Raw genomic sequence first — 14,148 nt, 5'->3', positions numbered from 1 at the left:
CCTGCTCCATAGATAATGAGCGGGAGAAGGATTTATGGTCTGTGAGTTTTTATAACCGAATGCACCTATCTCCAACCCTGCCTTCTTTCATTGATCCTCCAATCACAATGGGTGCTTTCCTCGGACAAACTGGGAAGCAACAGTTGTGATTGGAGGATCAAGAAAAGAGTGTGGAGCTTGAGATTGGTAAATTCGGGAATCAGTTGTAAATGATTCGCTATAAACCAGAAAATGTATGGTGCTGTCGCAAATCACCGTTCCCATATTTCCCAGGTGCCTACATTGTATTTTGTATTAGCTCAATATTTTACATATTGATGACATAGTATGGTTCATGTTTTCATGCCATTTTTTCTGGGTTTGCCAGGAGTGTCGTCCATCATGTTCTAATATATTGATCCTAGACCAGTGGTTCTCAATGTGGGGTCTGGGGACCCCAGGGGTCATTTGGAGTGGTTCCAGGGGGACCCCAAAAATAGGGAATATTTTTATTCCACTATTATTTAATTGGAAGAAGTCTAACAAATAGAATGCATAAGAATTACTATTCTGTTCATAGGTTTCACACTCGTTGCTGTTATCTGCCCACCTACAGTATAGACAGTTATGGAATAACTGAATCTTGTCAGATAGGGGTCCATGTAGTCTCTCTTACATGCAAATCTGGACAAGATGTTCAGCGCTTCAACCCATGGTGACGAATCAAAGAGTAGCCTAGCTGAAGCTGCTGATCTGTGACTCGGTCTTATCAAGCTTGTCCGAACTGGAGCAAAGGCAGCCCAGGATAATCAATCTGGGCCTAAACGAGTCTTACTGAGAACATGGTCACTGATCTGAATCCAGTGTCACTGTGAAGTTCATAGTCTTGTGACCTAACAAGTCATCTTTAGTCATTACTCTTATTCTGAAAGGTTTATGCATTCAGACCTATGTCTTTGATCATTGCATTCATATGCATTTTATATTAATTATTTGTTATGTTTTATTTTATTTTTCAATTTAGTTATTCATCCACGTGCCATATTTGCAAATAAGAATGAGTTCGTAATCACCTTTATAAATAAAGGTAAACATGTCCTACTCTGAGAGGCTCTTGACAAATGCAGGGCTCTACGTATTGCTATCTCAAAATAAAGACTTTCATCGTCATATTACACTGAGAGTTAAAGGGCCATTCACCATTGGACCATGTGTTTTTGTTGCGTGGCTGGGCTTGTATGTCCTGAACGTCCACATCACTCTCCTGGCACACTCCGCTCTGATACTCCATCGTCCCCGAGGTGATCAGACCCTGAGGGAGAAACAGTGTAGTATAACAATATTATTCACTAGGGTTGTCCCCTCTTACGGCGCGGTCACATTTGCGCAAATGTTTTTGTTGTAAATTCCCCACTATTTGTTATACTGTGTATTATTATTTCCATTCAGGCACTTCTTTGGACAGCCCAGGGGGGGAGCATGTCTATGTTCCCCGGGTCCTATGTTCCCCGGGTCCTATGTTCCCCGGTAGCGATAGATAGATGTCAGACCACCAGCCCTGATTCCAAACTCTAACCTTAACCAACTTCGAAAGAGGGCCTAAGCTTAACCAGTTCGAAACAAGGCGGACATTAATAATTAATAAAATAATAAAAATTTATAAAATGTTCAATCAATCAATCAGGGAACATAGGACCCGGGGAACATAGGGATGACCCCCCCAGGGGTATTATTAGTCCTAGTCAGGCATCTCTCTGGACAGCCCAAGGGTCGTTAGTCTGGTAATTAAATACAGGTGGTGAATTGCCTGCACCTGTGTTTCCATTGCAGAATGAGAGTGTGTTCCTGAGGAAGTAAGTTACCCACAGCCTCCAAATGTAGTGCCTGTGGTTTCTGCTAGATAAATGTCATATTTAGCCTGCATTGTGTTTTGTTAAGATGCTGTGACTTGTGTATTATGATTATGACTTGGGGTTTGCTGCCTTGTGTTGTGTTTGGTTCGTGCTGGTAATTGAGCTAATGCTAGCCAGCTGGTTATGCTATATAGTAGGCTTGGGCGGTATGACGGTATTACGGTATACCAGGGTATTTAGAAATCCCGACGGTATTGAAAATCAATACCGTCCGTCACCGTCAAAATCACAGATGCGCTTCAGTTTCTATTACAGTGAAACAGAGTTTTGAGTGTAGTGCACACACGCGCCAGCAGAGGGCGAGACCAGTCCTCACTAGTGGAGCGAGTGGGTCACAACGGTGTTCACGTTTTACGGTAATGTTGCGACAGTGCTGTGAAAATACCGTAAAGCGTTGTGGTAACTAGAGTTGGTTTGTGTTGTTGTGCACTAGTGGAGCAAGCAAATAATCCGTCTCTTATTATATGTGAACTAAAGAGTACAAGGTTTACACAACAGCCCCCACCCGCCTTTTTATTGTATTTGTACCGTCCTGTACTATCCGCTGTCAGCTGTGTCAGTCTGTGTGAGCTTGATTAACTAGCGTTAGCTCACGTTAACTAGCGTTAGCTCTGCGGCTAATCTTAGATTACCCTGAACTAAATCAATGACTAGGTTATAAAGCATTCGAGTAGTTTTCACTGCACATAGAAGTAGCCAAACAACGGGAGCATTTCGGGAGCATATGACCAAAACCCAGGCAATTTCGAGCCCTTAAGGAATCAAATAGTCTGCCATGGCTAGGCTAGATGCTAACGCTAACGGTGCGGGCTTCTGACTACCATTCTGAGAGCTGACGATGATTTGTTTACTTGGTAACACGGGTTGCCCCCCCCCCCCCCCGCTGATGAAAATGAAAGTCATGAACCGTCATATACCGTACACCGGGGTATTATGTCATCAATATATGACGGTGTGAAAAAAATTATACCGCCCAAGCCTACTATATAGCATATTTCCATTAGCATTGGCTCGGTTGGCCGCATGGGCCGGACATGGTGTAACAGGTTAATATGTTCCTCTTGTGAATTTCGCCAAAACACCCTTTTTCATTTTTTTGTTTATTATTATTATTATTATTTTATTATCAAAAGTCCTTTATTTTGAAATCGTCACTTCCTGCCGAAGTGACGTATCTCCCCGTGCGTCCCTCTGCGCGCCAGTCTCTCTGGATGTGTTAAGAGAGTCTATGAACCGAGGGCGCCATCTTGTGGCCAAGATAAGACAAGACATTAACCCTGTTGTATCTGACAGGGCCATTAACTCTTTCAGTGCCACGCCTGGTTTTCCGTTTTACCGCTTGAATGCCACCATCTGCGCCAATGTTAACGTTAATATCGCTTAATCTATGTTTTAAATTATGGCTATGTGTCTAATCTGCCCATCGCATTATCAAAGACTATTTTCCAGTCAGTGCTGTGAAGGCAGATTGTTTTTTTATCGCGTCGTTTCCGTTTCAGAGCAGTTAGAAAAGCCCCCGTTTTGATATAAAAAACAGCTCATTCTGGAGCATTCTATGAAAATCGTCTTTTAGTGGAATATTCCACAACGTTGATATTCGTCTGCCTTTTTATGAATCGTTTTCAAATAAACGCTAGATGATCAATATTATACGTGCACGCAAGCACATTACGGCCGCGCACTGATAATCGCTCCGTTGATTTCCTCACAGACTTTTACAGTGAAACCGAAAGAAGACATTTCACAAAACAGCTTATAACTTCATCAAACTTACTCCGATTATCCTACCACTGATAACATAGAGTCCTTACCTGACATCAGATGGTATCCAACTGGTATATTCCAATTCCTGATCACCATTCAAAACAATCGATACGTGTATGGATCCAACACGACTGTAGATCTCCATGATCCGCGGGGATCTGAGGCTCCAGAATGAACTGTGGTAACCCCGGCTGGATCAGTGAACTGGAAAATGTGGAGTACCGGATTTTTTTCCCCATTTCATTTTCATTGAGTCCATTCCAAAATCACTTATGTCATCTGGGAGACGACAGGGGGCGCTTTTTTCCACAGTGATCACCGGCGCAGCTCGGCTATACTCGGGTAGGCTCGGGTGATGCAATAATTTTTCAGATCGCAAAAAAATAATAATAATAATAATTCCGAGAAATCTCGTGAGTGGCACGCAACCACCTATAAAAAAAACGAGAAATCTTGTGAGTGGCACTGAAAGAGTTAAAGACCTGAGATGCAGCGCTGTCTCCTGCCTCTTTACTGACACCACACAAGAACACAACGCAGCATAAACCATCGGTTACAATGGCACGGAGTAGCAACTAGTCGTGGTCATACATATAGGTCACCTAACGGCCTAATGCAGGCAGTGGATAATGCATAATACATATGACCTTTACCTCTGCTAATATGCTGTAGCATCTCTTCAGTTGTGTGTGTATTCTGGATGCCATTGCATTCTGCTAATTACTCGTGTTTGTTCTGTTTATCTGTTACAGAAACCACTCGCTCAATCACTCTGAAATATCACTAAATCTCTCATTGTTTCATCCAGCCTTACAACCTGGATGGAAATCACTCATATCACTCACTCAATCTCTCATTGTTTCATCCAGCCTTACAACCTGGATGGAAATCACTGAACTACCAATCACTCTGAGAAACCTCATCATCCTTTGATCCTTTGAACAAACATTAAACTACAAAGGACCGTTCTGTGTCTGTGTCCGCTCTCTGACCGGGGTTGTGCCTTTTGGATAAAGTGGCTCCAGCAAACAACACTACAACATTATATCTTCAATAGTTTTTCTTTTGTCTCTCATTCACGACTCAAAACCACACAAAATTGTGGCGTGCACCTTCAGTGAAGAAAAGCTGCCTCGCTTGTGTAACGGTGGTCACTAGGTACTAGCAGCTCGGCACCTGTCCTCCGACAGCCTCGAACCGTGAACCCTCCGCTCACCAGCACCATGTGACCACGTATGTCAAATACTACCGGTCTTATACATTCCATCACCTGAATTCGGGTGGCTGTGGGGTTATTTAACTAGTTAGGAGTGAGTTTACATCAAGGTCTCAACCTTGTTAGACTCGGCTCTCTAAACTCACTCCACAGCGTCCCAGGCTGGAGAGCTGGGCTCAACCATATTATCTGAGTCACGGCACCACTTGTAACTGTGGTCACTAGGTACAGTACTAGCAGGCACTTTGAGCTTGGCATCTGTCCTCGAAACCGCAAATCCAAATCAGGTGGCGAAGTGGGGGTGTTTAATTTAGGAGTGAGTTTACACCAAGGGGCTACTATGAAGTGGGGGTGTCGGGTGTATAACGTAGGAGTGAGTTTACACCAAGGGGCTACTATGAAGTGGGGGTGTCGGGTGTATAACGTAGGAGTGAGTTTACACCAAGGGGCTACTATGAAGTGGGGGTGTTAACGTAGGAGTGAGTTTACACCAAGGGGCTAACGTTGCAAGGTTTCAACCTTGTTACTCACTTGGTCAAAGTTTGAGGTCCTTCAATGTGAAGAATTTCCAAGTAGGAAGGGCAGTTGTACAATAATGGCAGCGTGAACCATGGACAATACACTGCATAACACATGACTGTAATGGGAACATCATCCATGGAACGCTGGCTTTGTGGAGAGACAAGGGTTCTGCAGGATACTGCCAATATATTATAGGTAAGGGTGAATAGGGTGTTAAATGGGCACTTCTCCAGAAAACAATGCTGATTTGGACATTTAATCTGTGTTGTGTTAATTACAGTTCAATGAAATGATAAGGTAACAGTCCCTATAAGGCAAGGTATTACTATTGTTTCATCTACATAATTTCATGGAGCTGCAATTAACAGGATTTAATCTTCCGCATTTCCTGATGACATCACTGGTGACCATTCAAACTAATTTACTCCCAATAACTGTCGAACTAAATGAATGTGTGCAGAACCGTTTTGAGTTTTTGGATGTGTGTGAGATTATGTGCAAAATAAATCGGCGTTTGCTTTTTTGGGTGAAGTGCTCCTTTAACTCATTCTGTGCCAAATACGAGATTTCTCGTGTTTCAAATCCAAGCGTTGAGCGCCAAACCTGAGATATCTTGTTTTTAGATCCTTTTTTCTTTTTTTCGATTTTCCCATTCTAAACACTCGCGCGGCCCTGCCTGTGTCTTCCTGGCACCGCTGCCTACGTTATAATTGCAATGACGATCGAATCCCGACAGGTGGCAGTATCGCCTACCTTTTGAACTGGGGTCTCTCAGTTGTCTCTCAGTGCCTCAGTACCTCCGGCTGCAGGAATCCCCTCCCCCTTAAAGTGAAGCAGCACACAGCCATCTGTCGTAATATAGCCAGGCCCAATGCACACCAGTAATGGCGATCGCGATGGAACTACTGGGATTATTCATTTTGGAGTACCTTCTGACAAAGGTAAGGTCTATTTTAGGTCTATTTTACCGAACCTAAAACATGCTTTTGTATTGATCACGGCGTCGTATTTTACAAAACCTAAAACATGCTTTTGGTAATGACCGCAGCTTCGTAAAACGACCCCCCCCCCCCCCCCCCCCCCCCTTGATGACTTTGTGAAGAAACATCTATATGGTATATACCTTTGATTTGGAAATAATATAGGTTTCAGGCGAGCAACCCGAACGATTTGCGCATATGCATATAACATGTCATATCTCACGATCTAGAAAACGAGACTGGATTATTTTGAAACGGGGCGATGTTTAGTGTGGAATAGCGCACAAACGAAAGTATGTAGAAATCAACTGGTTTGTCCCTGTTGGACTATAAATAGTGCCTGTCAAATGAGCCATACTATTGTCTCCATAGCTATAATATAGAATATACTATGGGTCCGCAAACATCGTGAAAATGGTCAATAACGCTGGCGCCAGGGAGTGAAGATGGGAAAACAGCATGGCAGTCAATGAGTTAATAGACCAGCAGAGGATAACCAAATAATTTGCATGCAGTGGCTGCAGAGTAAGTCTGAAGCTCAGTATGACGGTTTCCCTTACACAGAGCTTCTAAATGCAATGCAAGATGTCACAGTGTCACAGGATGATGGGGTGACTGATAACAGCACTTACTGTACGTGGCAGGCCTTCCTGTTTCATTACACAAAAGTATGGGTAGAACTCACGGGTATTAATAGGATATGTTGCATCTAGTAGAACAATGACAATGATAACTGACAGTAGTAAAAAGGTCTCTCAGCAGCTTCTACAGACCCATCTGGACAAGCTTTACTCTTGCTCAATGATAAACTTGGTTCATGCAAGGGTTTAATTAAGCATTACATCACACGCAGGAGTGGTTTGTGACCAATAAACCATGCCTAGGGGTGGTTGTTAGGCCCGAGGCGCAGCCGAGGGTCGTTAGACCCCCCTAGGCATGGTTTATTGGTCACAAATCACGACTGCACGTGGTGTAAAGCTTTTATACAACTGCCAGATTCATCCAACCTTATTTCTATACAATAAACACACATTAATCGAAGATTTATTGAAAAAACCATCCGCCAGAAAAAGTAGTTCCCACAACTCCATGTGGAAGCAGCTTGAAGTGCATCCAACCAAACTAACACATCCAACTGTGTATTATTGGAATGATTGAGAGAAGTTGCCTCATGTGGAAGCAGCTTGAAGTGCATCCAACCAACTAACACATCCAACTGTGTATTATTGGAATGATTGATTGAAAATTTATTAAAACGTTTTCTTTGCCCTATAGGAAAAAAACGTTTTCTTCGCCCTATTTTTTTATTTATTTCTTTTAGCCTAAACTTAACCAGTTGGAAACCAGGGGTACAGTAATAAAATTAGCAATCAACCAATCAATCAATTCAATAGACCATGCTCACTTAAAACAGCGCTGCTTCTCTCTCAGTCTGACTCCCCCGCTGTTGCAGACAGGAGTGTGTGTGTGTGTGTGTGCGTGTGTGTGTGTGTGTGTGTGTGTGTGTCACAGTGTGTGTGTGCGTGTGTGTATGTGTGTGTGTGTGTGTGTGTGTGTGTGTGTGTGTGTGTATGTGTGTGTGTGTGTTTGTGGGTACGCCAGCGTCGGACAGTGTGAGAGAGAACGCTGCAAGAAAGTAGGAAGGAAGAAATTTAAATCAATCAATTAATCTATCAATCAATCCGCGATTTTTCTTTTGTTCTAGATTGAGTCAAGACCCATCAATTACATCATCCAACATTGTTTAAAATACTAACACATTCCCCTTGACAGAATCGCTTCATATTTAGTCGTTATGGTGCTTTCAACATAACCATTTGATCTCCGCGATCCTGTTTTCTCCCGGAGTGAGCCGGGGAGGGTTATGTGATTTGGTTGTGGGCGGGTCCTGAGCCCAGGACCGTGGATTGTTACCAATAAAGACGTGTGAATGGCCAATCAGAATCGAGAAATTTGCATGCCGTTGTATAACTTGCATTAGAAGTTGTGGCTTGTTTTGTCACTTCTCCTTTTACAGTGGTTTGTATTGCTGGACTAGCCTTGTCAGTACATTCTTGTGCCGTACTGGAAATGAAAGGGGGACTTCAAAGAAAAAACAAAACTGATTAATTTTTATCAATTTTGCACACATTCATTTAGTTGAACAGCTATTGAAAGTAAATGAGTTTGAATAGGACTAACTTGTTTAGGCCACTGTCTTACTACATAGTACATAGCTACATTTAGAGAACTGGGAAAAATTATAAATATCATGTCCATGTTATAATCGTCTTCTTGAAGACACAGACTGTTGTCCGTCACATGAACTGTCTCACGAGTTGTTGGTACAGTTGGTAAGACACCAGAACATACCAGTAAGAGCACAACATAACTCTCACACTTTTTTTTTGCTTTAGGTCACTTGCCCTTTAATCTTATAGGAAGCGCCGTTGTTTCTGTTGAGATAAGCAGTATGTTGTATCTACAGTTATAAGATCGACATACTGTACCTCCGCTGGGATCACCTTCACAGCAACATGCACAGGATCGTTTCCCTTTCAACAGCCTGATTCTCTGCTAATGAAAAACGAAAATAAAATAAACAAAAGATAAGCTATATTGAGCAGCAGGCAGCAGCTCTCTAGTTCTCTTTTTCTCACTCTCTCTTTCTCTTTCTTTCTCTCTCTCTCTCTTCTGCTGTTCTCAGTACTCTCATCATTATCACTTCCTGTCATGTAAATAAGTATTTATTTATGTCATTGCCACTTTAGGCTGTACCTGTTAAAAAAAGGGGGGGGGGAAATAACACTGTAACATACAAAATAACTCCAGTCAGAATCGTCATCATTTAAAAAAGTTAACTTAACTTTTTTTTAATCTTTTTTAATAAAAAATATCTTCATAATTTAGAAATTAGATTGCATAGGTCTATGAATCGAGATCGCGATTTTATTTTGATTAATTGCCCAGCCCTAGATGGCGTGACACTTTTATGCCACATGCTTAATAGTGATTTTTGAAAAAAAATAAAATATGGATTATTGTAACGTGAGTCAAAGATGTGATACTGAGATACTTTCCTGGCATATACATAAAATATAGCCAACGCTATCCACAAACACACATGAAAAAAAGGCTATTTGCAGAGAATTGCGACAAGGGTGACTGGAGGGTTAAGTTTTAGACACACCCCCTCTTGAATGTTCAGATGCCAGATGGCTGTAACCCTGCATCCTACTGCTGTGTGAGGTGGTAGGTAATACAGCAAGCTTTCTTTGAAGTTGCAAAAATTTAGTTTGTTTTACCAATTATGCATTACTAAATACTAATGTATGTAGGCCTACACTGCAAGTGTTTTTATTGATGGCAGTATGTTTTAGCCTAGGCTAGTGTAGGCTAGCTTTATTACTACTGTAGCTAGCTAACTAAACAGGTACCTTGCTTAGCTGATTATATGCTATAATGCTAACCTGTGTTCTCAATTTAGAAATAAAGTGTACACATTACTTTAGAGTTTGCACAAAAGATACCCATATCACTTTAAAGTTCAGTGTGGATTGCTTTTTAAAGTTAATTTAAGAGTGGTAGTAAACTTAAAAGTGGGTTTAGCATTGGCCTATATTCTATAATTACAGAATGCCAAGGAGAGAGAGAAATCGGAAGAATGTTAAAAAGCATCTGAGAAATGCTGCGAGAGGCAGCTTCTCTTTGAAGAATTGGGTCCAAAGCAATAATAGTAAGGGAGGAGATAAGGATACAGGTAGCCTATGTATTTGTAAGTCCTCACTACTAGCTACATGTACAAGCTGCTTGTCTCACAGAGCCATAGTTTGGATTATAACTGAGAATCTGGTGCTAACATGGTCAATAATGCTTATTTTGGACAGAAAAACGTGTCTTAAACATTTAAATTTACCAACCATAGACCGTTTTTATTCCAATCAAGGCAAGAAGGCTAGTGGTAGTGCTATATGAGATGAGAGAAGGAGAGTAAAGGACAGGAGGAGAGAAGGAGAGGAGAGGACAGGAGGAGAGAAGGAGTGGACAGGAGGAGAGAAGGAGTGGACAGGAGGAGAGAAGGAGTGGACAGGAGGAGAGAAGGGGAGTACAGTAGGAGAGAAGGGGAGTACAGGAGGAGAGAAGGGGAGTATAGGAGGAGAGAAGGGGAGTACAGGAGGAGAGTAGGGGAGTATAGGAGGAGAGAAGGGGAGTACAGGAGGAGAGTAGGGGAGTACAGGAGGAGAGAAGGGGAGTACAGGAGGAGAGTAGGGGAGTACAGGAGGAGAGAAGGGGAGTACAGGAGGAGAGAAGGGGAGTACAGGAGGAGAGTAGGGGAGTATAGGAGGAGAGAAGGGGAGTACAGGAGGAGAGAAGGAGTGGACAGGAGGAGAGAAGGGGAGTACAGTAGGAGAGAAGGGGAGTACAGGAGGAGAGAAGGGGAGTACAGGAGGAGAGAAGGGGAGTATAGGAGGAGAGAAGGGGAGTACAGGAGGAGAGAAGGGGAGTACAGTAGGAGAGAAGGGGAGTATAGGAGGAGAGAAGGAGTGGACAGGAGGAGAGAAGGGGAGTACAGTAGGAGAGAAGGGGAGTACAGGAGGAGAGAAGGGGAGTATAGGAGGAGAGAAGGGGAGTACAGGAGGAGAGAAGGGGAGTATAGGAGGAGAGAAGGGGAGTACAGGAGGAGAGAAGGGGAGTACAGGAGGAGAGAAGGAGTGGACAGGAGGAGAGTAGGGGAGTATAGGAGGAGAGAAGGGGAGTACAGGAGGAGAGTAGGGGAGTATAGGAGGAGAGTAGGGGAGTATAGGAGGAGAGAAGGGGAGTACAGGAGGAGAGTAGGGGAGTATAGGAGGAGAGTAGGGGAGTATATGAGGATATAAGGGGAGGAGAGGACAGGAGGAGAGAATGAGAGGAGAGGGGGAGTACAGGAGGAGAGAAGGGGAGGAGAGAGAAAGGAAGAAGCTCAACGGCACTCGAATTAACTTTAACTGTTAGACTGTTTTATGAAATAAAAATGTTAAAGGTGTATTGTTCCCTGTGTGTTTTTATCATAGAGGTGTGGTTATACTATTAATCTGGATTGTCTATGTTACATGACGCATCATAGCTTTTTGCTTACTGATGGGGTCCCATGTTGTGCAGTAGGTGCCCTTTTTTATTTTCGCCCCTGCCCTTCAAACAGCCTGAGTCCGCCACTGCTCAGCAGTCACACAAAACTACAGTACACTCAGCAGTCACACTACTACAGTACACTCAGCAGTCATACTACTACAGTACAATCAGCAGTCACACTACTACAGTACACTCAGCAGTCACACAACACTACAGTACACTCAGCAGTCACACTCAGCAGTCACACAACACTGTACACTCAGCAGTCGAATCCAAAGCAATTCAATTCCACTCGGTTATAATACCGTTGGTATTCTCAGGGGCCCTAACACTGAAAAAGACAGTTTAGAAAGCAAAAAAGCAACCTGGTAAATTTGTTTTACCCGTTATGCATCCAAAGCTTGAAACTACGCGGCTCAGGAGGTACTAGTGCTCGTCTGGTAATCAGAAGGTTCCGGCTCCTCCTGGCAGCGCGTCGAAGTGTCCTTCCCCCCTAACTGTGCCTGATGAGCAGCTTAGCACCTTGCATGGTTGCCTCCGCCATCGGTGCGTGAATGTGAGGCATAAGTTGTAAAGCGCTATATAAATGTAGTCCATTTACCATCTATACTTCAAATACAGAAACATTACCAATATACTGTCTGTGGCCAGGCCATATAGCACCTTTTAATCTCGAACACCAATCTGAAGAAACTAAGTTATTACTTCCTACCTGCCCTTCAGAATCAGATCAAGGTCCACTAAAATCCCAGTCACTTTAATACGGTCACACAGGTTCATTCCCTTCCTGTGAGCATTTAACTCTCCTTCACTGAAGACATGACTCATCTTCCCGTTGCTTCTATGGTATCTACACCTAACTCTCCCTCACATACGAGCACACACAGAACCCCCAACGTACACTCCCATTTACTGAAGACTCTTTGAAATGTTATCAGACAAATTTACCCTGCTTTCAATGTCTCTCTCTCTCTCTCTCTCTCTCTCTCTCTCTCTCTCTCTCTCTCTCTCTCTCTCTCTCTCTCTCTCTCTCTCTCTCTCTCTCTCTCTCTCTCTCTCTCTCTCTCTCTCTCTCTCTCTCTCTCTCTCTCTCTCTCTCTCTCTCTCTCTCTCTCTCTCCCCATCTTCCAGCGTGACTCAGATCAGCCTTGCCACATGACTGTTGGAATGTGGTTTGTGACTCTCAAGCCAACAGTATACAGCACTATCATGAAGAACAGCAAGGGTTCAAATTGAGAACAGTTATTGTCTAAATGCAGGAATCCTCTAACAATATTCATTCTAGCTTTTGTTGAATTTCTGAGGTACTGACAGAGCTATATAGTAGTAATATAGTATCCTTCCTAGCATATTCGACTGGCAGACTGTTTATTATTGAAACAATCTATTTCATGAACTAATAATTGTGCAGTTGTATACATTTTTGTTTTGTGTATGAATTTAGTTTAGTTTGCCTACATCTTTTGTCAGTACATTATGTATGAATAATGAATATAGCCTAATTGCTTGTTCCTCTATAGCACTTTGTAACTTTGTTTTGAAAAGTGCTTTATAAATAAATGTTATTATTATCTATGTGTTCTTTTTTTTATCCACTTTTTCTCCCATTTTCTATATTTTCTACCATCCCAATTTCGTATCATCCAATTCAACCCTCCCCTGTCACGGACGCTGTTTTTTGCCTCCCACAAGCCAGCTGCAATGTGGACTAAAAGTCATACATAGCACAAGTCCCCTCCGGTACTTGAGGTAACAGCAGTCGCATCTTTTCACCTGCGCAGCTCGATCTCTCAGTGGCGAGGAGTAACGCGTGGGAGGCTCACGCTGCCCCCGACACTTCCTGATTATACTGCGCAGGCGCACCAACCAACCTGTAGGAGTCGCTGTCCACAACGCCCGATCCCCACCCATCAGTTTCCCACCCCCTAATACGGCCAATGTGTATTAGTATGAACGACCAGCTAAACTGAAAGCAATGTGGAGCTCTGGGCTCGAACAGGCAAGCCCAGCGTCTCCGTCATTCGTGGTGAGCGCCTTGCCCACTACGCCACGTAGCCGCCTTTATTATCTATGTGTTCTATTGACACACACATAGTCCTCTAGAACCTCCTGTCCCATTGTTGGCATAGCCATGTTATAAAGAAACGTTATTGTGCTGTATTGGCATCTGTTCCACAGGAGCACAGAGCCAAGGAGTTCAGGGAGTTGGACTTGGACACGGACAGTCTACCAGTTGAAAGAGCCCTGGGATTACACTGGTGTGTTGAGACAGATGTGTTCAGGTTCACAGTTACAGCACCAGAGAGGCCACACACTAGACGTGGCATCTTGTCTGTGGTCGGTTCAATATATGACCCTTTGGGATTTCTGGCACCATTTGCTCTGCAGGAGGAGGCTTGGATGGGATGAAACCATACCCCAAGTTTTCTCTCAGCAGTGGACAGGATGGCTAGCGGATCTCAAGCAAATGGTGGAGTTTAAAGTGAATCGGTGTATGAAACCTAAGAACTTTGGCCAAGTCACACACTCGCAGCTGCATCATTTTTCAGATGCCAGTGAGAGTGGCTACGGAACTGTCTCTTACCTAAGACTGGAGAACAGCAATGGGGAAGTGCACGTTGCATTCACAATAGGAAAGTCCAGAGTGGCACCATTGAAACAAATGACAATTCCAAGAATGGAGCTG

General features: G+C 43.3%; 1 protein-coding gene across 7 annotated transcripts in view; it reads right to left on the bottom strand.

The window, feature by feature from the left end:
- tmem268 (transmembrane protein 268) overlaps positions 1 to 12,297 on the bottom strand; it is a 37,030-nt gene extending 24,733 nt beyond the window's left edge. For 3 of the 7 annotated variants that reach the window (XM_084313509.1, XM_084313514.1, XM_084313515.1), the window contains exons 1-3: positions 11,846 to 12,297; positions 8,864 to 8,930; positions 1,180 to 1,291 (exon numbers count right to left, since the gene is read on the bottom strand). In XM_084313509.1, the coding sequence (XP_084169635.1) occupies positions 1,180 to 1,270 (91 nt within the window). In that variant the 5' untranslated portion in view covers positions 1,271 to 1,291; positions 8,864 to 8,930; positions 11,846 to 12,297. Of the gene's footprint in view, positions 1 to 1,179; positions 1,292 to 7,779; positions 7,914 to 8,863; positions 8,931 to 11,845 lie in introns of those variants that run through there. The other 4 variants (XM_084313510.1, XM_084313511.1, XM_084313512.1 and 1 more) reach the window with 4 other exon arrangements.
- Between the last annotated feature and the right edge of the window lie 1,851 nt (positions 12,298 to 14,148).

This window comes from Notolepis coatsorum (assembly GCF_963971535.1).
Source record: "Notolepis coatsorum genome assembly, chromosome: 4".
Taxonomy (NCBI): Eukaryota; Metazoa; Chordata; class Actinopteri; order Aulopiformes; family Paralepididae; genus Notolepis; species Notolepis coatsorum.
This window is presented reverse-complemented; position numbering and strand designations above follow the sequence as displayed.